This window comes from Pteropus medius, unplaced genomic scaffold (assembly GCF_902729225.1).
Source record: "Pteropus medius unplaced genomic scaffold, Ma_sr-lr_union100, whole genome shotgun sequence".
NCBI lineage: Eukaryota > Metazoa > Chordata > Mammalia > Chiroptera > Pteropodidae > Pteropus > Pteropus medius.
The window spans coordinates 4,843,815-4,867,781 of record NW_024355205.1 but is presented as its reverse complement, the minus strand read 5'-3'; the positions used below and the strand labels follow the sequence as shown (position 1 = coordinate 4,867,781).

Sequence of the window (23,967 nt, the reverse complement as noted above, 5' to 3'; positions counted from 1 at the left end):
CAGGGCAGTGTCAAAAGCACAACTGGAAACAAGGGTCGTGCTCTCAATTTGCTCTACCTGCCCCACAAATGCCCAGAGAAATTCTTAGGATTGTTCACAGTCTTTGACTGAATCTTTCTCTCCCAAGCGACTGTGAGCTCTGCAAAGGCTGGGTCCAAACTGTTCTTGGCCTTGACACTTGTATCCCCAGTGCCAAGCAGAGTGCCTAGTACATTACAGGTATTGAATAAATGCTTGTCTCTTCCACCTGGATCTGGTGGCCTAAACAGCTGATGAGATGTAGTGGATTATTAGGCAAGCTGGGGGGTTGGGCCAGGGAAGGAAAAATTGTTCACTTTTTTGAATTACTAATTCAAACATTTCCAACACTAGCACTATTTTATCACAACTTCTGAACTACCAGATTGCAGACAGATGAATGCTTTTCCCCTTGCTTCCTTTCACCCTTCCAGCTCTGCAAATCCACTCTTTCCTCTGCAGTTACGCATTTGTGTTTCACTTATAACAACTTTACTTGCAAATATCACTTTAATGTTTTAGCCTAGTGTGCATGTCCAATTCCCAACTGCCAGAGAATTAAAATGATGAAGGAAACAAATTTGAAAAACTTCCATTATTCTTAATTCAGAGGCTACGATAACACTTTGACCTTCTGTTTCAGTATCCCAATTATATCCCAATTATATTTTTTACCTACAAGTGGGAATACTAATAAGAACCATCATTTGGCCTTCCCAAGAGAAATATAGACTGGGAGAGACAAGGAGGCATCTATCTATAGAAATACCAACATAAGCCCCATTAACCCATAAGACCCAACATTCCACTCAATTCAACAAGCTCAGTCCAGTCCCTAATGAGTTGCAGCATCAACAGCCAGGGAGAGGATGCCAAGGTGAGAGAAGAGATTCCTGCCTTCCAGCAATATAATTTTGATATTATATTCTGATATTATGTATAATGTAGAATATTAAACTTTAATTTTAAATTATATTCTATAATTTTTATGTATTATCTTTTACGATATAATTTTTATATTTGTATTCTGCATTCTTTCCAAAAGAATTTAAGACATCTTTTTTGAAATACATAGTTTTTAAATTATTTGTAACACTTCTTTTGAGCCAAAAAAGTAATTGATAACATTTGAAAAAGACTATTAAAAAAATCAATAAAATCCCTTTTAATGTTTTAGTATATACTCCTCTCTGTGCATATATTTTTGTAACAGCTTTATTGAGGTATAACTGAATATCATACTATTCACCCATTTAAAGTGTACAAGTCAATGATTTTTAATATATTCAGTCTTATGCAATCATTACCATAATCAATTTTAGAACATTTTCATCACCCCTACAAGAAACTCCATGCCCATTATCACTCACTATCCATCTCTCCCCATCCACCCCTATTCTTACTCCACCCGCGGCAACCACTAATCTATGTTCTGTCTTAAGGGATTCACCTATTCTGGGTATTTCGTATAAACAAAATCACACAGTATGTGGTCTTTTGTAACCGGCCTCTTTCACTTAGCATATAATGTTTTCAAGGTTCATTCATCTTGTAATATATCAGTAAGTCATTCTTTTTTATTGCCAAATACTATTCCATTTCATGGATATACCATATTTTATATATCTATTCTTCAACTGATGGGCATTTGAGTTGTTTCCACTTTTTGGCAGTTATGAATAATGCTTCTATGAACATTTATGTACAGAGTTTTATGGAGATTTATGTTTTCATTTCTCCTGAGTACCTATCTAAGAGTGTAATTACTGAGTCATATGGTAACTCTACCACATATGTTTTTTATATATTTTTTCACTCAATAATGTTTTTATAATATATATATTTTTTACATCTACAGTGTGCAATCCCCCTAACCTCCATAAAATCTCGAGCAGTAAAGAATTTATTCATAGGAGGAAAAAACGATAACCTCAGCCCAAAAATCTAGTTGCAACTATCAACCTAAGCAGAAGCTCTAAATCATATTTCAAATTGAGATCAGGGCATAATTTTTCTAATTTACTCAACTGCTTGAATAAAATGAGGAAAGTCATCTATCAAAGAGATGAAGATTCAATTTTGACTTAGGAATACCTTTATGTCCCCAAGACTTCACACTTAGATTCTATTTTAATGTAGGAAAGAAACTCCTTTGCTATGTTTCCTACTAGAGCTTATTTTGACCACATTAGACTCTTTAGTTGATATACTTAGTTAATGCTTTTCCTTCTCCCACAGCCTGCTAATCTGACACAGCTGGAACAAAGCAACCATAGCAAATGGGAACAGAATTTGTTGTATCTAGGTGAGTTCTGAGGAATCTCAGATTCTTTCCAGCTCAAACTATGATTCTTTAATTCTGTGATAAACTGGAGGAGGCAAGGAAGAGAATTTTCCTTTTTGTGTGAGAAAATACTATTATAATAATATACATGATGAGCATCATATCGGCTTAATATTCTATTTTTGTTTCTGATGAAACTTTTTTCCTCCTGTAGGCAAGAGGAGAAAGCGGGTTGGCAAAGTCGGTCTCCAAAGAAAGTACAGGAAAGGCTGAGCCGCTATGCACAACACAAGAAACAATCACAAATCACTTCCTGGGGCTGGGAAGTACATTCTCTGAGTAGGCTTTACAATTGTCTTGAAAATTCCAAAATACCTGACTCAGATGAACAATGTTGATCAAATCCTTGGAGGGATATTCTATACTCGGGTTCAGATAAGAGCTGCGTATCCAACTGAATAATCCCCACTGCAGAACAGCCTTCCTAATGCTGTCCTAAATCCCCAACACCTCAGGTCCCAGTCATCCTGGTGTAAAGGACCTACATCTTGATAAGACTTTGGAACCATATTCAACAGTTCTAAAAAGACACTGAATTAGAGTATTTAAAATAAAAAATCTTAGAACGGAAATTCTGCATGGGTAAAAGCCCTCTTGTTTTCCCAATAATATCTCAGAGCAGATATTCAAATAATGAGACTCCATCACACAACTTCCTTTTCACATCTCACTCAGAGCACACAGAGAAGTGCTGCACTCTTGCCTAAAGAATTTTCAAGCGAAAAATATGCTCACCTTATCACTGCAGCATGAAGAGCTATGTCCTCGTATCTCAACATACACATGATCACCAGTAAGTCCACTCTAGCCACGTATTACAACTTCACTCATAATGAGAATTGACCAGTTGTCAGATACCGGTCAAGGTGCTCTATCTATATTTTCTCATTTAAGCCTTACTATGCAATATTAAATGGCACTCCCACTCTGCCATTTTCCATAAAAGAAAACACAGCTGAGTAACTTGCATAATGCTCAGAAGCCAGTTCACGGCAGAGCTGAGGTTTTTAGCAGAGTCTGCTTGTTGCTGGTGTGTGTCATCAGGACATGTCTGCGCATGTGGGTCACAAATCTCCCGTCACAAGGACTTTATGAGACAGGTCAGCCACGTGGAAGAGAGCTCACTTCAAGGCAATGATTCCAATTTTGCACTTTTCCATCAGACAAATGCTGGAGAGAACTTCAGAACAGCAGACCAAACACTATGTAGATAAATAGTCGGTTATGTAAGGGTTGTTGTTCTATAGTGCCGCAGGTAAAAGAACTCATCATCTGAGTTCAGACCGCCTGGCCAAGCTATATCACCTCAGGTAAGTTATGTGACCTCTCTGTGCTGCCACTTCTTCATGTATAAAATGGGAGAAATTGACTCTTGACTCCCAGACATATTTCTCTCCGCGACCACTGGAATGTGGGCTCCATGAGTGTACAAATTTTGCTCAGCTCGCAGCTGCAGCCCCAGCACATAGAGCAGTGCCTGGCACTCAACAAATGCTTGAGTGAAGTTAAATGACAGTCAATGCCTTAAGATCAGGGGTTTTTCCCTTTGCCATTTTGGTTACTGCTATATCACCAATGCTTAGAACAGTGCCTGATACAAAGTGGGCACACAGTAAATGTTTATTAAATGGATAAGTAAACAAGCCTACAGAATTCACATCAGACTCCCTAGACTGCGTCTTGCCTTTGGATCCATGGCCTCCTCTGCCTTCTCCACAAGATCATGAGGAGGAAACTCTTCTGAGCCTACTTGGAGCTGCTGCCTCCACCTGAAGGAAATAGTTTTGCCCACTCTTCTTTAGGACTGGAACACGTGTTCCAATCCCAACTTCCTATTTCCTTGTTAATGAGAATATGGAAGATAATTAATAGGAAGAAGCCAACAAAGTTAGAGACCAGTGACACAAAAGTTATGACGGCAAATCAGACAAAGATTTTTAAAAACTGCAAAAGAATAAAAAAAGAAAATGGGTTCATTTAGTGGTCAATGGTTTTGCAGTGGTTCTGCTTGTTTTATGGCCCCATAGACTCTAGGCAGACAATAGCCTCCCAGGCAAAAAGTGAAGAGGGGTGTGTGGCCAGGCATGCGTGATCCGAATTTTCAAGGTGACCATGAGTAGTCCCTGCCCCATGTGAGCATCACTGTAGTTAAGGGTGGAGAGAATGCAGGTGACAGTGAAAAGGGAGAAAATAAGGTCTATGAAGGGCAGGATCAGTAAAGATCAGGACAAACAACATTTCCAAAATTCCTTCCACAGACCACTGCCATGAGATGCTGAGAACTGTGAAAAAGAGAGGTTCTTCCATGATCAATTTAGAGAACTGTTAGGTTAAACAAGGTTGCACAGGTTTCTTGACTGCAAGACTTTCTAGAACCTATAGAACATTCAATGTATTCTCAATCTCCAACAGGGGGCATTTCATATACAGCATTTTCTACTCATCTGGCCAAAGAATCCTTATTTTTCAGGGTAAAATTAGTGTTCTCTATTTTTCAGGGTAAGATTGGTGCTCTTCAGGAAATTCTAGAATAGGATCACGAAGCACAAAATAAGGACAAAGAAGACAAGGGACAAAACAGTCAGTTAGTGGATTAATAAATTCTAATAACTAGTTTATTCGTCTCGGCCTATTAAAAACGAGATGACTTTCTGGCCATTTAATTCATTAGGAATAGCTTCCCATTATTCTGGAAGTACAATTACAATCATGAAATTATGGGAACATAATTGGTTCATAGACAATAATAAAACCATTTATCACACTAACAGAGACAGCACAGTAAATTTTCAGGCTAAAGTTATTATAGTCTTTTAATCAATGGCAACTACAGATATGAGCTTAGAGCTCCCCCCATGACCCACTGCTCTAGAAGGAAGAGAAAACATGATCTGTTAAGAACTTTCTAGTAGATCTCAAATGGAAAGTTTGCTTTTGGGGTTTAAAGGAAGAGGGGAAAAAAGCAAGCTCTTATGCTCAAAATGTTTCATTTTCCCAACTGTGTTGCCTCCAGGCTTATGAACAAATAAAAACTAATTGAATATTTTCACTTTAGTTGAATACTGCCTTCTGCTAAAACATGCATATAGTTTCTAACATGTCCTCCAAACATATACAAGTAAATACATTCTCTAGAAGGTCCATAAAATACACACACTAGTTATTTGGAGCTAGGGAACTTGAGTCTCTGTCCAAATTCTTTTGCTTATTGATTGAGTGACTTCAGTCCAACTGGCAGCCAGCTGTACTAACCTGGCTGTCCCCAAGTCCCATCAGATTCAACCTGTCTAAAACCGAGTACATTTTTGTTATTATTCTGCTTCCATAAGGCCTAGACTACCCAGGGACACACCAGGAATGGAGCAATCACCCTTTTCCCTCACCACTGACACCAGCCTGACATCCTGCACCTTCAAATGGGGACCAATCTGTCCCTACCTCTCCAATCTCATTGCACTGCGATGGGGAACACTCACTTCTGCATGACTTCCAGCAGCCTCTGGTTTCTCCAGTCCATCTCCACACTCTCAAAGAGTAAAATTTCTAAAATAATAATTTAACCTGATTTGTTTCAAGCAGCTCCCTAGAGCTGTCAGTGTGGAGTTCCAGTTCCTCACTTTGTGTACAAGCCCTGTCAATTTGCCTCCCTCTCAAGCCTATGTTCCTGTCATCTTACACACACACGCACACACGCACATCCCTATACTTCATGCATTTCCCCCAAAGTATCATCTAGATCAGAACTCTGTATTGCAAATATTTCCACTGTCTAAATTCCCTTCCCCCTATTAGAGCACAGCTCCGGGGTCACCTCCTCCAGGAAGCTTTCCCTGACTACTCCACCATCACACTCCACAGAGTTCTTGTAGTGCTTTAGACATATTACTCCTATAGCATTTATCATAATGTGCTAAAACAGCTTGTTCTTCTACCCCAATCTCAAATTGTCAGACCCTTAAATGCAAGAACTTAGAATTTAAGTACATATTTAGATCTTACTTTGTTCTAAATTAGTTTGAAAGTAGATTACAAGGGAAGAAAAATATACAAGACGTTAAGTAAAAAACAGAAGTTGATGTTTAAAAAAACGAAAAAGCAAAGGTGAAGCTTAAGAAATAAAGGTAATTCAAAAATGCATTCAGCATTACCCTACACATCTGCAAATAGCTGGCTAGAAATTTAGCTCCAACTTTTTATCAGCCAACTAGAAGCAAGAAACCTAATCAGTTACAGTTAGAGCAGTAAAGCAAGCCGACGGTTAAGAAGCCAGCATTCCTGACATAAGACCAGAAAGAGGTTTCCCCTACAGGTCTTCAGAAGAAAGCGTGAAGTTCCCCACCACATCTTCGGGTGGGCAGGGCAGGCTGCAGCTCCCTTAATGCAGCCATTACATCACCCCCAGGAGAGAATTGTGAAGGGCTCAAGAGGGTGCAGCTTGGGTAGAAAGCTCAGCTGGTCAGCTTAAGCCAGGAATGTGTGCAATGTGGACGGGCCACACAGGCTTCCAACAACTCACCACAAATCTTCCTTCTCCAAGGCGACTTATTAACAAACACGAGGGAGAAGAGTTTAAGATTCTTCTACCTGACAAATACCTGGAATGCAACTACTCTATGTTGCTAATTACAAACAGAATCAAAGGTGCTGACCGGCTTTTAACACTGGAGGCTTAGGGACAAGGATCTCGTTCTATTTTTTCTCCCTAACCTTAGCATCTAACATGGAGGTTCTCAGCCCTATCAGACTGTTGTCTCTTTATACTAACAGATATTTAGTAATGTTCCCTCCACTATCCTGAAATTAAATAGATAACATATCCCTACCCCAAATATGTATAACCCTATCCTCACATACAATTTCAAAAAATAAAAACAATACTCTAAAATATAAAGCAAAAGGAAATTGATAATATGCATTTCAATATATAAAATCTCTGCCCTAACAACCCTAGAAGACATAATGATGTGGTCAGATTCTTGGAACTACTGTATTTTAGAAAATAAAACAAACAAACAAAACAGAATCTATTCTGCACTGGAAATACAGGACTATTCAAGAACAGAGGTAAGAATGCTCCCTAGAGGCCAAACTTGTGTGTGTTACTAGGGCTCACTAACTGATCAGACTTCTTTATGTATGTAAAGAAGAAAGAGCCTGATCTGAAGTAGAGATTGCATGCCCAGATAAACTGCCAAGTTGGAGAAAATGAAAAAGCACTATGTCCCAGCAAATCAGCTGGGTGTTACATGCAATTGTGGCATCAACATGATCCCATGTGTGACAACATGAAACAGAGTACTGACAATTTGTTATAAAAATTATACCTCTCATAAGGACTCCCGCCTTGAGTCAATTTTCTACCTTTAGTCTCTGAAGCTCCCTCAGGACTTCGAAACGCTATATAGGACAACCCTGGTTGAGTAGGATTGTATGTACTCTGACTAACAGCCTGCATCCGCATCCCTCACACCTACATGCGAGAGCTGCTCCCCAACCCACACTACCACAGAAACACCATCCTCTGTAAGATCCACTTGCCCAGCACAGAGCAGAGGTTCCACGGAGGTGGAACAAGCTAAAGAACAAGCGAGTGATGAAGAATTGAATGGAATGAACAAACTGAACTTGGGAAAGAGGGGAGTAATCTTTGTGTGTCAGGAGAACGCCCTGAAGATCACGAATGTGGGAGGATCAGGGCCTGGCAAAAGGCTCTCGGTAAATGCTAACTGAATAAAAAGCGGAAAAACAATACACTTTGGGTGATGCTGTCAGAGGACCCAGGGGCTCTGTTGTATTACAAAACCCTGATCTTGCTTCTGAGCTCCTTGGTTCCTGCTCTGCTTCACCGTGCACTTGAACCCCCAGTGAGCTACTTAGTCCTGCTAGTTAGTTCTGGGTTCCCCAATGGAAAAAGAAGGAGCATGCATACCTTCTTTGGCTTCTGCAGCGCTGGAGGGCATATCTGGTTTTTCCTCTGGCCTGGCTTCTTGCTCTTCAAGAGTCTAAGAAAGCAAGAAAAAAAAAATCACTGAATACCATTTGAGGCTTCCAATATGCAACAAAGAGATGAAAATCACATTCAAGAATCTCAGAGCTGGGACAGGCCAGAGTCATGACCTGAGAGGTAGACAAGATAGGCAGCCCCCAACAGTAACAGTAAGAGATGTGGGGAGCCTAGAGGCATGGGTCAAAACTGTCCCTGAAACTAAACTGCTTCCCCAGGTCACAACCACCAGAAGGTTCTCAGGAACACGATGCATGAATGAGCAAAAGAGGAGACAGAGAACGGACAGTCTTGGAACCAGAAAGCAGTGCCACTGTTTTACTCTGCCCACCTATACCAACCCCCATCCACATGCTAGGACACAGGGATCTTAGAGGCCCAGCGATGGGGTAGGACCACCATCACAGGGAAGACCCAGGATGAGTACAGGCCTTGGGCTGCAAGCTGGCACTGACTGAGACTGATTTTGTGAGCCTTAGAAAGAAGCTGCCCTCCTCAAACCCTCTGTATTTTCTTTTCAGTGGGATTCCCCACCACCAGTGAAAACGTGAAGAAACATGGAATTGTGTGCTGATGTGTCAAATGGTAAGGCAGCCTAAGACAGCAACGGCTCATCTTCCAAATCAAACACATGAGCAAACTTGGGCAGCCAACCTTACAACTGACACAGACCCCTACATATACCTGGGCATGTGATGAAAGCTCAGTGTACCAAGAACTAAATTCTCAGCATTCTGATTAACAGAAAAAGTTCTCTAATGAGGAAAGAACTAAAACATGATTAAAAGGTATAGCTAAGATTTTTGCCAATTATTTAATTTCCTAATATCTATCTTCACAGCTTGGATATGTAGCATCGACCTGTCATTTTTTAACATTTAATGTTTATTATAAATTATCAATCTACCAGTGTCAGCTATAATAGAATGTGATAACATGAATCCTTTACAACTCTGAATAAGTATGGCTTCTGAATGGAATCACCTGAATGACTCTTGGATATAGAAAAGCAAACTTTGCAGCAAGATTTTATTGTTGTTGTTCTAGAAGGCTGCAGATAACTGAGCAATGTCCAAACCCTGAAACTGAAGATGCCTCCTTGGACTGAGGATACACTATGGTTCATTGAGAATAAATTAGTCCACGAGGTCAAAGTCATATGTAAAAACAGACTTTTAGACATCTAAGATTTAATAAAGATAAATACATTATTATTATACACAGTCTCACACGTGTTACTTGAAATTGCAAAGCTTTAGTGTGAACAACCCATATCACAATTATCATCTGCTTACATTTAAAACAACATCTAACCAAGTAAGAAATAGACAAAAAAAAAAAATTTAATGACTTTGGTCATCCTAAGGAATCTCAGCCCTGTTCCCTTCCAGGTCTCCCCACTCACTACCCAGCCCCATGACTCGGAATAGGAATTAAAAAGAGGAATGCTATTGCATTGCAACAGATTCTTTTATCAATGTTTTATCGTAAGTAAATTTTATCAGTGTTTTTCACAAAATGAAAATCTCTAAGTAACTGGAAAGATATTTCCATTTGGTCTTTTTTATTGTAAAGTCCACTACAATAAATACTTAGCAAAAGGAAATTGATAATATGTATTTAGATTTATTCATCTTAAATCTTCCCCAGGGTCATCAGTGTTACCTCAAATGTGTTATCAGAAATTATGAATCCAACCTAAGAAGCCGGAGAGTTTAATAATGAAAAGGAAGTTCAATGGTTCTTGTTATACACAGAGAATGCTCTTATCTTTTTTAGGAGTTCTGTCACCAGGGGCCATGCTGTGGTCAGAGTGTCCTTTATAAGAACACACATGTCGCTGAGCTCTGCTCCAGTAGAGCTGCTGGGAACAAAGCTCATGCTGAACAATGCTGCTTCTCAAGGCCAAGCCTCTGCCTGCAGGAATATCTGCATCTAGGAGCCTGGGGGAGAAGCCACCTGTATTGCTGAAGGCTTAGTATCTTTAAACGATACTTAAGTATCCTTAAGCAAAATAAGGAAACACTGTATGCCAGAAAATTATACACTAAATTTCCTAAAACCTAACCAGGGAATTTAGTTTATATTCTGAAGAGCGTGTTTCATTTTAATTGTTGAAATAAAACCCTATGTGGAGTAAGCCAACAATAATCTTTATTTTACATGCAGTGTTTTTGGCAAAATCTTAAATTTTATGAAGCAAACATTTTACAAAAACTGCGATATATAATAATAATATCATTTTCCTGAAATATTTATTCTGTAAATTCTATACAGTCATGAAACCTGTGCCTTATTAATGGACGTGCTTGAGTCACGGGAGTTGCAAGATCTGGTGAGCAAAGCCATTATACTCCTGAGTACTGTCAACTAGACTAACTCAAGTTCTTTTACTCAAAATAACATTTTGCTTAATAATAATTAAAAGATATAATTACTTTTATATTCTTCCAGTTTCCACAAAAAAATAAATAAATAAAAATAATAAAGATGAAACATTTTAAACCTTGAGATGAGCATGCTATGATAGCACTCAATGCTGGGGTTTGGACCATGGCGGAAGTGGGGAAAACCTCTTTGAAAAAGAACTGGTTTCAAATGACCAGTCCCCATTCATGAAGAATCTGTACAGTGGGACAAATGCTTCACTAAATCTAAGCCATAAGAAGCCTCACAAGTAGATACTATACATGTAAAAGAACCTTAAATGCAACTGCTTTAAATAAGAATTATAATACAATCAATAAATTCATAGAGAATATCCAATATTAGAATATTAAAACCCTACATTGGCAGGGCTGGCTCACGACAAGTAAAGGAAACATGAATACTATGTGAATTACTACCTTCTACTGCCAAAATATTACATAATAATCTTCATTCTACTGATGTAACACAATTTGCAATTCCATGGCCCGCAAGTTTCTGATAGAAAAACACTGTTCCCAAAACAATGACTGTTGCCTGCACTCCCAAGGAGTGTGTTATTGCATACCAGAATAACCGGGCACAAACCTTAGTGATAAAGGCTCTATCCCGAAGGTATTTCCTGAAGAGTTTAATATCTGCCTCCAACAAATGCTCGGCTGTGTGGTTAAGCGTCAAGGTCAGCATTTCTGACGAGTGAGTGTACTGCAGGATGGCATCTTCGCCGAGCTGCACACGGGAGAAGCCAGGGGAACGTCTGCCCTGGAAACTGAACCGTCACAAATCAAAACCCAGGCGCAGCTTCAGACACCAACCCCAAGATCCCAGTGACTCTCATATTACAAATCAGACTGGCAGAACGATCCTCAAAAGCCACTACTGACAATAAGTTCAAAAGATGATGTAAATAGAGCCTAATGAAGCCATCTTTCTTTTACTACCTAGAGAAGATGTCAATGGAAAAGTCATGCATGTATATTATATACTTTAAAGATTTATATAAAGAGCGAAACAGTACTGACTTTTAAACGTACTTTACCCCAGTATTTCATTCTCCTTTCAATATGAAAAGATGCCTCTCTCTTTAATGGGGCCGCATGTAGCAGCAATTAGCTGGCAACCAGCAGTTTATTAGGTGGTTACAGTGGAAAACAGATATGATCTCCAGGGAACATGGTGAGGTTTGGATGTTACAAACAAGTAAGATATTCATAACACACTGGTCCACTGTTGTAAACCATTTTCTCATGCAAATTAGAATATGCATAAATTTGATCGTGTTGTATTCTTGAACACAATCATAAACAAAGGAAGTACATTCCCAAACTAAATTCTTGAATATCAGCTTATTTTCTGTTCTGTTTTGGCTAACAATTGCACATTTATTAGCTATATGTAGGCTTCATGACTCGTATCACAATATTCTGGGTGGCTTATAATAGCAACAGTAAAGGAGCCTCAGGAAAATGCGAATGGCTTCCAGATAACTGCCCAGCTCAGCATGTCATGTTCCGACAGATTGCTCCCCGATTCCTCACATCACAGAACTAGCAGTCTGCCTATTTCTTCTTCCAGGACCTCACTACGTTAGTGAACATTTGCTTTACAAAAATATAGTGTACTTCCAATCAAATAAATGTCATCTCCATCACACGGAATGACAAAAAGAGATCCATGAAGAGTATTTGTACACTAAGATTTGGGGCATCTCCCCAAACTCTGCCAGGGACTCCAGAATCTTCCAGGAGACAATTTCCTATGCTAACGACAAGCCATTGAGTCAAACTAACTCTGAGCCTGAGCAATCAGATCATTGTTATTAATTTAGAAAATGGAAGCTCCATATTAGAATTTAGCTTACAGTCTACTTCCAATACCACCCATGAATGGATTTATTAAATGTGTAAACATTTAAAACACATAAAATCGTCTGGTCTTGGATCCAGTAGAAGGATACAAAGCTACCAAGGATGAAGAAGTCAGCCTCCAGGACCTCGATGCAACACTGAACTACCCACGATGACTAAGTCAAAGGAAGCAGTCCTGCCTTACCCTTTCTAGCCAAGAAAGTGGGGTCATATTAAAGTGAAGGAAAGGGGCCTGTTCATGGGCTCTTCCTTTGGTTGCTGGTCATTTGACCAAATGAGGGGGGAAAAAAAAAAACCAGAAAGCTCTGACTTCTACTTCCAATGTCCACTTATACATCATATGTCCATAAATTAATTACATTGCGTTCTATGAGCCAAACAAAAAAAAACAGTCCATTAATGCCATAATAATGCTGACAATATTTAATATTTATGTACTTTGTAATTTTCAATGTAATTTCCCACTTATCTATTTTTTTCCCTCATGTTAAGTGAAGAAAATCACTATATATGAGTCCTCCTTTCATTTAAAAATACTGACCCATCAGAACCATTCTAAGTAACAAACGACACATTCATTTTTCATTGCAAGTGTGGATATCTTCATAAACAGAAAACTTTACAGTTGACAAATTATTTATTTTACATGATTTCACTAGATCCTGATAACCACCCAAATGGCTACATCGTGTCTTTGGGTTTATCTGTTATTCATTGATTCAACAACAATTTATATTCTTTCAATGAATGTTATGTGCCAAACACTGCAGTGAGTAAAACAAATAGTTTCAGCCCTCAAATGATTTAGGAGGGAGACATATATAAAACAGATGATCACTATATATGTAAAATTCTAAGTTATAATTAATATTGTGGATTATTAATTTTAATTACAATTATTGCTGTGAATTAATCATAATCATAAAAGACCATAACATAGAAGGCCTCTCTAAAGAAGTGACACTTAAGCTGAAGCCTGAAAGATAAGTAGGGGTTAGGCATTTGCTTTTTTTAATTATATGTCCCTAAAGAGCCTTTTGAGACTTTTTCCCCAACTCCTTCTCCCTCATGAAGTCTGAATACCAAATATATCTGTTGATCTGTTTATGTCCTACACGTATATCTGCATTTTACACATAAGAATTAATGGTAAAATATAAACCAACATTAGCTTTTGGTTTCATTTTAATTTTTTCTTAATGTCTGGCAGACTTTATAGAAACAGATTAAGAGAGAAACTATCAGGTAACCACTCACTTTGTGATGTCTTCAACTAGCTTGGAGTGTCCACTGTGCAAAGCTAAGTCTAATGGTGTGGCACCCTCTTCATTGGGTAAAGCCAAGGCCTGGACACCCCCAGGGAGGCACACGAGGAAATGGGAAAGCTTAGGCAAGCCCCATCTCACAGCCAGGTGTAGGAGAGACTCTCTGGGAAGAATAACTGAAAAGAAAGACAAACATATATCAGTCCCTCTGTTTACAAAATTTGTCTCATGCATTTTACCAGAGACCATGTATTTAGACATAATAAGAATGACGGAGCTGAAAGGAACCATCATAACTATCTAATTCAAGCACTTCATTTAATAGATGTGGAGAGGTCAGTGATTTGTCCAAAGTCAGGTAGCCAGTAGGTGCTGGAGTCAGGTCTGCTCACCCCTGGTACAATTAGGGTACCCATTCGTTCACATTCACTCACTTGCAGTAAGGTAGGTCATCGGGAAGAACAAATGCTAGGAACAGAGCATCCTTGGGAAACAGACACTGTCAATTTCCAAGGTGTCCTTGGAGATGGTGCTACTCCAGCAAGACAGTCTCAGAGGCCAATGCTGTAAAGAAGCCTCATTTTCCACACTTAGTCCTCAGAGTTGCTCTCCCCTGATGAGAAACTGGGACAGAAATGGGCTTCACATGTCCAGAAAATGAGAGATCATGGTCCTTCTCAAACTTCATGATGGTGCTTTCATCCATCTACTAGATCCCAGGAATTATGTCAGCATTGCCAAAGCCACCCCAGTGCTTTCCCTAAAAGTTCAGCCTTTTCCTTGTCACGTACCCCTTGACATGCAGTTTAAGTCCTAAAACCAATTTTTAATGATTATAGCATGATCCCTACCCAATTCTAATCAAGCCCCCGTCCCCTGTATGAAAAGACCCTCATTATACCAAACTTAAAATCTCACTAAATTCTACTCTTGCCTCCCCATTTGAGACACTGCTAAGGATCTATGGAGGTGGAGTTCTCCCTTACCAAAGCAGGCAATAAACTCAGCTTTGTCACACCAGCAGGTGGTCGTGATGCTATTTGAGGAGCCAGCATCCAACAAAGCCCTGGTTTAAAACAACCAGGAAATATTCCACTGCTCATGGATGCAAAAGAAAACTGCTTACATTTTTAATTACTTTATACTACGATTTCTATATCTAGATCAATGAACAAAACGCCTTATATTTTAAGTATGTACATGAGCTTTCCCAGTGAAATGACACCGACTTCACCATGCATTTGCTCCGTCATCTGTGTGACACAACACAGACTCCCCTTGCCCCGTAAGATGATATATGAAATGCCCAAACATCTAAAAACAGACAAGGCGGTGTACCCCCACCAGACATTTGTTTAATATACTTGATATCTTCAAAAAGAGCTATGTTGGCTATTATAGTACTTATCCTTAACTAGTTTAACCTTTAAGTTTTTGGTCTTTAAAATTGTTTTATTAGAAAGCAGGGTTTTATTCTTCACAGATTCCCAACAAGTCATGTGTATATCATTTCAATTTATTTCCTTCTTAAATAATAATCAGGAAGAGAGTTGCTAGGATCAGGTAACAGAACAAACACAAGTGTGTACATTCCCCAACACACCTGTCAGCGTGCGACTGTAACCAGCCACACCAGGATGGAATTTCTAAGTCACAGGTCCCAATCTGAATCTGGTGAGAGAATCTGTCCCATGGTTATACAGGACACAATTTTCTTCTAAGAAAAATATGACCAAAAAGAGCACCTGCACTTTTTGCATTCCCTTTTAGAATAATACCATTGATAAAGGTAAGTATGGTGTCAATCATTTAAACGGTACTCCCTACAAAGCATGTGGCAATCCCCTAAATACCCTCAAAACTGGAGTGAGGTTCACGGTATTCAGCATGACCCACAGTGGGAGTATGGGGAGAAGTAGTTTCCTCCACCGAGAGAGCTTTCCAGCCCGTTCTTCTAGCCCAGCTCCCTCTTCTCTTCTTTCTGGCTCCATCTCGTTCGATGGGAGAGAACAATAAACACATGGGACAGAATCCCTCTCTCTCCCCCTTGCCTGCATCCCTCTCCCCTTCCAGAATTGACCCACTTCCTTGGGGAGATGGGGAGGCAGGGGAAAAGAGGTCTTCTAATGTTTGAAGAAAACAAATAAAAAGCTAACCAAAACGTTTTGAGAGCTTTCTCATTCGGCATAAAAGTTCAAGGCACAGAATCAGGCAAACAGCTTGAAAGAGGAAACATCATGACATATATAAATTATTCTGTTTGTTATAGAGTTTCAGATTCTTAACAGCGGTCAGGAAAACAAGCTTTGGAAAGGTTATACAATTTGGCAGAGGTGGAGGTGTTTAATTAAAATGAAATCTTTTTTTCCCCCCCAAATAAATAGGTTTCTTCCTGTTCAGTTGGTGCCAGATGTTATTTGAACCAATGTAACTACAACAGAATTACTAAGAATTGTTCTAATGGCAAACATTAAAAGGTATGACCTGTAACATCCTGGGAGCGAATCACCCAGACACAAAAAGGAACTGAGCAGGCTGTGCCATTCAATCAGCATTCTCTTCACAGTATAAAAAGAGGTTCATCTGCCACAGACGGGTAAGGAGACTCAAAGTCCATGCACCTCGCTTGCCACACCTCAGTGTCTCTGCCTAGAAAATGAGGCAGCTGCATCAAAGACCTAAGGTCCTAAAAGTGTTCATTCCTACTCAGGATTTTTTGGGATCAAGGATACATGAAATACAACACGTACCAAGAGACCTTCCAGAGTATCTGAAACAAAAGTGTAGGGTTGGCCGGATGGTTTGGTTATTACCAAAGGAAAGTGATTTTATGAACTGCTCAGTCCAAATTTGGGATCATTATCATACCTATACGATGTCTGACTATGCCTTTCAATTAGTAATAAATTCGGGTTCGAAGACTGAAAAATAAGTTACCAAGCCCTCAGGAACTCGCATTTGCTATTAGGGAAAATGCAAATTAGAACAGCCACAGTGGTATCATCTAATAAATTTTAAGAAACTAATGTCTCGTGACTGAACAATTCCACTCCTACATTTAAAATCTAGTGAGGACTATGCTTTTTATGCACCAGAAAACACTCACAAAAATGCAAAATGGTCAAAAATAGAAGTTATCTTACTGTCTATCAACAAAAGAATAAATTGCAGTATAATCATATGCTAGTATTTTAACAGCAATAAAAATGAATTACAGGCTCACATAGAAAAAACTAAGAAATACAATGTTGAGGGATAAAAGTTACAAGAGAATGCACAGACTACATTTCAATTAATAAGAAGTTTTTAAAAAGTGAACAGTAAAACATATTATTTAGGGGTAGAGAGTAAACTATAAAGAAAAGCAAGGAAATGGTTACTACAGGAGTCAGCATGCACCTCTGAGGGGAAAGAAGGGAATGTGACTGGGGAGGATGAGGGATGTTGGCACTTTTGGAGTTCAAAGGTATCTGTATGTCTCTTCCCCTCTACTTTTTCCCCACCCCCCAAACACACAGTTGTGCTCAAGGTCCTCTCCAGAATAATTAAAATCATTTCTGAAGTGAGATCCAAGCATTAATCCTTTCTGAAGATTCCCAAGTGATTCTTATGCAAAGTGAGGGTTGGGATCTCCTACCTTAAATAAAAAAGTGGTATAACAAAATACATATCTATGCCTCCTTTTCATACTACTGTCTTCCCAACCACCTCTTAAGATCTATGAGGTAAAAAGTTTCACCAATGAATAAGAGCAAAAATAAAATGTTTGTGATTCTTGCAAGTTATTTTTAATCCACATTATTTACTGCTAAGCCAGGATATATAACCTTAAACGTTGAGGAAAATATTAAAGCTAAAATGTAACAGGGACAATGATCTAGAAGCAAATGATATTTTTAAACACAAATTAATTCAGAAACAGGTATACTTTGTACAGCTTAATAATGTTTCATAACTCCTGAGTGGAGCCACTGAAATCTATTCAACACTGTAAGTTTATGAAGAGCAATTTTTTTAATTCACCTAAATCCGATTCATTAAAATAAGTTCTACTCTGGTTTCAAAGCCACACATAGATATTTCATGGAGGTCTCAGTTTGTTTATTTAAGTCATTCAGTAGACAAACATTGAATGAAACCACTACTATATGTCAGGCCCTGTGCATAGAGAGATAGGTCCTGTCCTTGTCTTTGGGAATCATACAGCCAGCATACAAAATGAAATAAACATCTGGCCCATGAAATCACTCTGATGAACTACAGCTCTAGGCTTAGCCATAGAGTGTGAATAGAGATAAAGAAACCAAGAAAACAGCTCTTCAGGTATCATCGTGAAAATTTACAGATGTTTATTAAATGCCAAAAAATGACAAACAAAGAGAAAATGAAAAAAAAACTGTTACTAAAAATACGTATGGAGAGTAGAAGAGAGACTCTGGCATGAGCATCACACACAATCTCTGACATTTTTTCAGGACTCTCAATGAAAATAGAAAGAGAGATCATGTCTTACAACATACTCTATTTAAATTGTCTAATGAGGGCTTTGGTGTATATATAAACAAATCACACTTCCACACAGAATATCAAATGCTGATGAGTCCAAGATAGGAACTGCAAATGTAAATATGTTCATAGGAAAGATATAGAAACAGAACATCCCATGAAGCATAACCCAACATGACAGGCATGGCTGGATCATAAAGCCAAAAAGTAGAAGTAAAACAAGCATAATGGCATATGTTATCTTTTCTGCATTGGACACATTTGAGACACTCAGATTACAGCTACTCCTGACTGAAATAATCTAGGAAAACACCAATCACACACGATTATTCCAGAAAATTTGCCTTGTAATGTACAATACTGGAATGCACTTTATGGATTTTGCTTCTCATACAGGTTGGTTATATTTTATTTTACCTCATGGAACTAGTACTAAACCAACTCAAACACTAAAAAGTCTTTATCAGGACTTAAAGATGGCAATCTAATTGTTGGTCTTCATAATCTTGGAACTGAATTATACAACGTAGGCATTGATACGAGATATGAAGGATCCGGACACAACACTATAGCACAGAGGGGGAAAGACTAAAGGGGCGAAATGTCTGGGTTTGAACACTTACAAAGATGTAGCTTTGGGAAGACCACTTAATTCTCAAGTTTTAAGTTGCTTGATCTATAAAAGGAAAATGCTATCTGCCTAGCTCACTATCCAAGATTGTCAAGAAGTTGTAACGGAAATAGCATGTGGGACAGAGTTCTCAAGAACTAGGAAAGCCAGTACTGAGAGGACTTATCAGTCATACACATTTATCTGATCTTTTAATACAAAAATTAAATTGATATATGGTATATTTGAAAACAGTTTTCCTCTGGTTATAATTTAAAAGCATAATTTAAAGGAACTAGCTGTCTGCTTAGGAAGTACTATAATTGTATCAGTGTAAGACACCAGATGTGTCATTAAAACAAATGTGCTTCAGCCCATGCTTCAGGCAGCAGGAGGTCATTAGGTGCCATAAGCAGCAATTATGTCACACCCCCTTTCCAGCCTGCGCAGTATTTTTTTTTTTTATTTGTTACTATTTCTTCAAGGCTATGATTCAAATCCATCATTCATTCATTCGATATTCGCTGATAGCCTACTATGTGTCAGACATTCCTCTCTCTCTTCCTACCATAAGCAACCCTCCCAATTGACCCACCAGGAGACAAATGAAAATACAATGCAGTCTAATTTTATCAACGACAAGCAGACAAAGTGTCGACTCATCATATCTTGGAAATGATCTTTCAAAGTCTGAATGGGGAGTCTGAATTCAAGCACAGCCAGGAAACTGGCCACTCATCTGCACCCAGGCAGGGCCCACTTACTGCCTTTGCACTGACAGCCAGCGCCCCAAGTCCAAAGGCTCAGACTGAGAAATATTAAACTCTGTGGATATAAGCTACAACTTCAGTGGGGGGGAATCTCATCTCCTCCATCAGTATCGGGGTATAGTCAGCAAGGAACATTCTGGTGAGAATAGAAGAGGAAGGTAAGTGGGATAAATCAAACGAGAAGTCAGAATATAAGGTGCTGCCCACCTGGGTGAGTGTGAGGAGGTTGGAAAAAGTTAATTAGAAATCTAGATGGGCAGCTATTATGCATTAATGAAAGTAAAGAAATAAACCACCACAGCCACCTTTATTTCATTCTTTCTGAGTGCCAACAACTATAAGAACTTTACATTTCTCATTTCCATCTAATACGTAGTAAGCAAGTTACATGCATTATTTCGTTTACTTCTGACAGCCACTGGATGAGGTAGGGCCTTTAGGGGTAGAAACTGATGATATTTGACACAATTATGCGATTGTCCAAGCTCACTCAGTTAGTATATGGGGCATCAAGGATTTGAAGCCAGACTTTTCTATCTCCAAAACTAAGTGCTTAACTATTATGCCTCCCATTAGGCAAAGAAATAATTAGGTAAAATAAGACAAAATCAAGAAGAGAAGGGCAGAAAAGATAGAACTTCATAGATCAACAAATTGAGAGTAAGGAAAAGCAAGCAGAAGGGAACTAAGCAGCACCAATCCTAAGGGCCCAGGCTCACGTCCTGCTCTCCAGATGCCAGCCTGATATGTCACTGCACACACGTGCACATCCCATGACAAAACTGCAAAATAAAAGGTCTACAGCTACAGATATGGGGAAGAGAAAGCAGGTATGTGGGAATCATACTAGGGTACGATTACAGAAGATTTTGAAGGGTTTCTACCTACATAGCTTTCTGCCCCCATCAAGGCCCATATTTGAAAGAGTCAAGACAAGGCCTTGTAAAGTTCACTTAGCCTAAGTACAGGGGAGCATTGTAACAGGACATATGATTGGTCATTTCCCTAAGAACATACCAACACTCTGGCTCGCTGCCCAGGCCCTTCCCCTAGGCCTCTCCCAGGCCTCTTCTTCAGCCACCAGCCTTTTAACCTCCAAATTGTAAAACCAATGTTTTAATTATTTTTTAAATAAAGTAGCAAAAAGACAACTACCAGCATTCAAATCCTATTAAAGAAATCTAGGAAAACAGTAAAATTTTGGTATTTTTCCTCAAAATAAGTATTAAGAGAATATTTGGCTACTGTTATTTTCTAATTCCATTTTAGTCCCTTGTGTGCAGTCAAAAACCTCCACATGCATCCTGCAACGTTGGACAAGCTCCCAGAGAAGAGAATCCAGGGATGGGTTTTGACCAATCAGAGGTAAATTTTAAAAGCTTCCATGTTCCTGAATCCTTTGGGAAGCAGATTAGGGTAGAGTGCTTGAAAATAAAAGCTCGCGTTCACATTTTTTTTTTTCTTGAAAAAAATATGAAAGAGGGAGAAAGCAACCTGAGTACAACCTTATGCTTTATTTCCTAAATGTACATATGTAATTCTCTATTCCCGTCGAAGGGTCATTGGTGCCAGACAAAAGTAGAGAGCTTATTTTTTAGGGAAGAGTTTAAGCTGCTTTTCTTCCTTAAAACATAGTACCTTAAACAGAGAATGTACTTAATAAGAGTTTACTGACTTAACTAAAAAATAAATCCAAATGATTTGATAGATAGGGGGAAAATCTTTTCCATAGGATTTCAATTCTGTATTAAATTCTTTAGCGCCAGAGAACCCATTCTTTAGCTTTAAATATTAAAAGCCCAAAAAAAGTAGGGGGTGGATAGAAGACAGAGAAAGTATTTTTAAATTAAAGATTTAAAACTTCACAAATGATGCACATTTGTGTGCATGTGCATGGCCAAGTGCTGCAAAATAATTTTACCAATTTACCATTGGACCTGTTTTAAAGAACATTCTCTCCACCACTAGCATTTAGCCAGCGGGTTACCTTAGCAACTGAAGGAAAATAATACCAGCTTTAAATGTCAGAAAAGAAAGTATGGAGATATTTGTCCCATTAGGCACTATCAGAAGTGATAGAAAGCTAGAAAATAATACTGCGTGTACTCAACTGCTTGGAAAATGTCAACATTTCCAAGAAAAACCCCACAGTTAGTCAATATCTATTATTCATCAATTACAAAACTCCTCAGAAATTTTTTTTTAAACCCAGAAACTTGTACTTCGTAATAAATCTGTCCTTTTTGGGTTCTTTATCCAGTGGTATTTCAGCTGATGTTATTTCAAACTTGCTGTCCAGTACAAAGTTTTAGGGCAGAAAAACAAAGCTGACATTTCACATAGTCTGTGGGCCAACTCTTATAATTCAATGTGCCATCCCCTGGTTAATAAGACTTGGAATACAGTGAAGTAGGGGCCAAGCAACAGAGCTGTGCTACTGAGCCTTGCTCTAGTTTCTATTTCTACAGCTAGCAAATTGTATTCAAGCTCCATTGCAAGTGTTAAACAAATCTTGCTTCTTACTGGTACAGTCTCTTTCCTCTATTCAAAGAAAGATAAACAGATATTTTCCTCTGTCAAACATTGCTGGCCTGCACATTCCCTTCTCCTGCTGCCTAGAAAGAAGGTGATGACTTCAGGTACATGGCTTGAAACAAGATGCAGATGTCACAGAAAATTGGCAGTTCCCACCTAGTCTTTCATAATAAACTGTTAATTCTCACTTAATGGCTTTTCCTGCAGATAAGGAGCAATATTATGACTGCTCTTTAAACTCCTTAAGAGAACACTAAACAATCAAGACACAGTTTTAACGGTTGCTAAATAACCCTTACTCTTACAGACTTTCTTCCAAAGTCTTTTTGGCCCTCTGCATTGCTTTCCTTTTTCCCTATTAGTTGTAAAGTGTAGAAAGACAAACATTCTCCTTCAAAGGGAATTAATTTATGAAAACTCTATTAATAAAGCAGACATCATTCTAACCACCCTTCTTAGTAACAGCATCACATTACATAACCTATGCATTAAACTTGGGTCCATGACAAAAGTTCTACTTTTCCTTTAAATCGCTATTCTTTACTCCATGACTTGTTTTTGCACAGACGCTCTACTTGGACTTGTCCTTACAACATGGATTCTTCAACTAGTAAACCATTTCTCTAATTTCTAGATTCAAGTTTAAATCTGTGGTGGTTGCTATAACTCTACTGGTGTTATCTGCACAGTAAGGAGCGTACTCTTAAAGTGATCTTTGGAATTAATAATTAAAATAATTCTCCAAACCACTCTTAGCAGGTAATACCAATTCTGACAATTAATTCTCCTTGGGGACAGCTCTCCAACCAACCATACATCTATAGAAGAATGAAAAGTTGGCTCTCTAATTACATCAGCTCTGTTTAACTTTATGCCCAAGACAGCCCTGCAGAAAAGTTGCAAAAGCTCAATTGGGCTTACCCTAAAAACTGTTTCCATGCATAGAATCGATTATAAAGGCAGGAGGAAAATTTACCTCTTTAAACTTGAAAAAGCAATCTAACAAATTTTTGTTTTATTAGAGATTTTAATATTTTTGCCCTGCAGATTCAGTTCAAAGTATTATCTTTCTTAAACGTTCTCACCACCAAAAGGAAATGGTAATTATGTGATGGGATAGAGATGTTAGCGGATGCCATAGTGATAATCACTCTGCAATATATAAATGTATCAAATCAGTACACTGTATATCTTAAACTTACACAAGTTAAATATGAATTATATCACAAAATCTGGGAAAAAAAACAAGTTTTATTATGTTTTTATAATTGGTATAATGAGGAGTTCCATCTCTTCCACAACAAGGAACTTCTGCCTATAAGGAGACCCTTGAACATGTGAACTACCTTTACCCAGAGAATTGCAGAAAAGCCAAAATCAGTTTTTCAAAATAACAGTATTTACTTCAGCAAAAAAGTCTTAAATTTGCAAATTGTTGCTATATATTGCTTTGTAAGTGTAAATATATATGAGAGTCTCTATATGCCTTTCTTTTAAGTGAGTGGACTTTTTTCCTTAAATCAGAAAACATAAATAGGACAAGCTCTACCTCTTCCATAGGTTGCGAGAGACGCTACTATGTTCCCAGGGGCAATGCCATCAGTCCTCTGAGATGTCATT

The 23,967-nt window shown here is 38.5% G+C and overlaps 1 protein-coding gene across 8 annotated transcripts in view; it reads right to left on the bottom strand.

The window, feature by feature from the left end:
• The window catches only part of ARHGEF28 (Rho guanine nucleotide exchange factor 28), a 258,757-nt gene that overhangs the window by 129,062 nt on the left and 105,728 nt on the right, over positions 1 to 23,967 (bottom strand). For all 8 annotated transcript variants that reach the window (XM_039857455.1, XM_039857458.1, XM_039857462.1 and 5 more), the window contains 3 exons: positions 13,919 to 14,102; positions 11,382 to 11,562; positions 8,292 to 8,364 (listed from right to left, as the gene is read on the bottom strand). In XM_039857455.1, the coding sequence (XP_039713389.1) occupies positions 8,292 to 8,364; positions 11,382 to 11,562; positions 13,919 to 14,102 (438 nt within the window). The remainder of the gene's footprint in view (positions 1 to 8,291; positions 8,365 to 11,381; positions 11,563 to 13,918; positions 14,103 to 23,967) is intronic.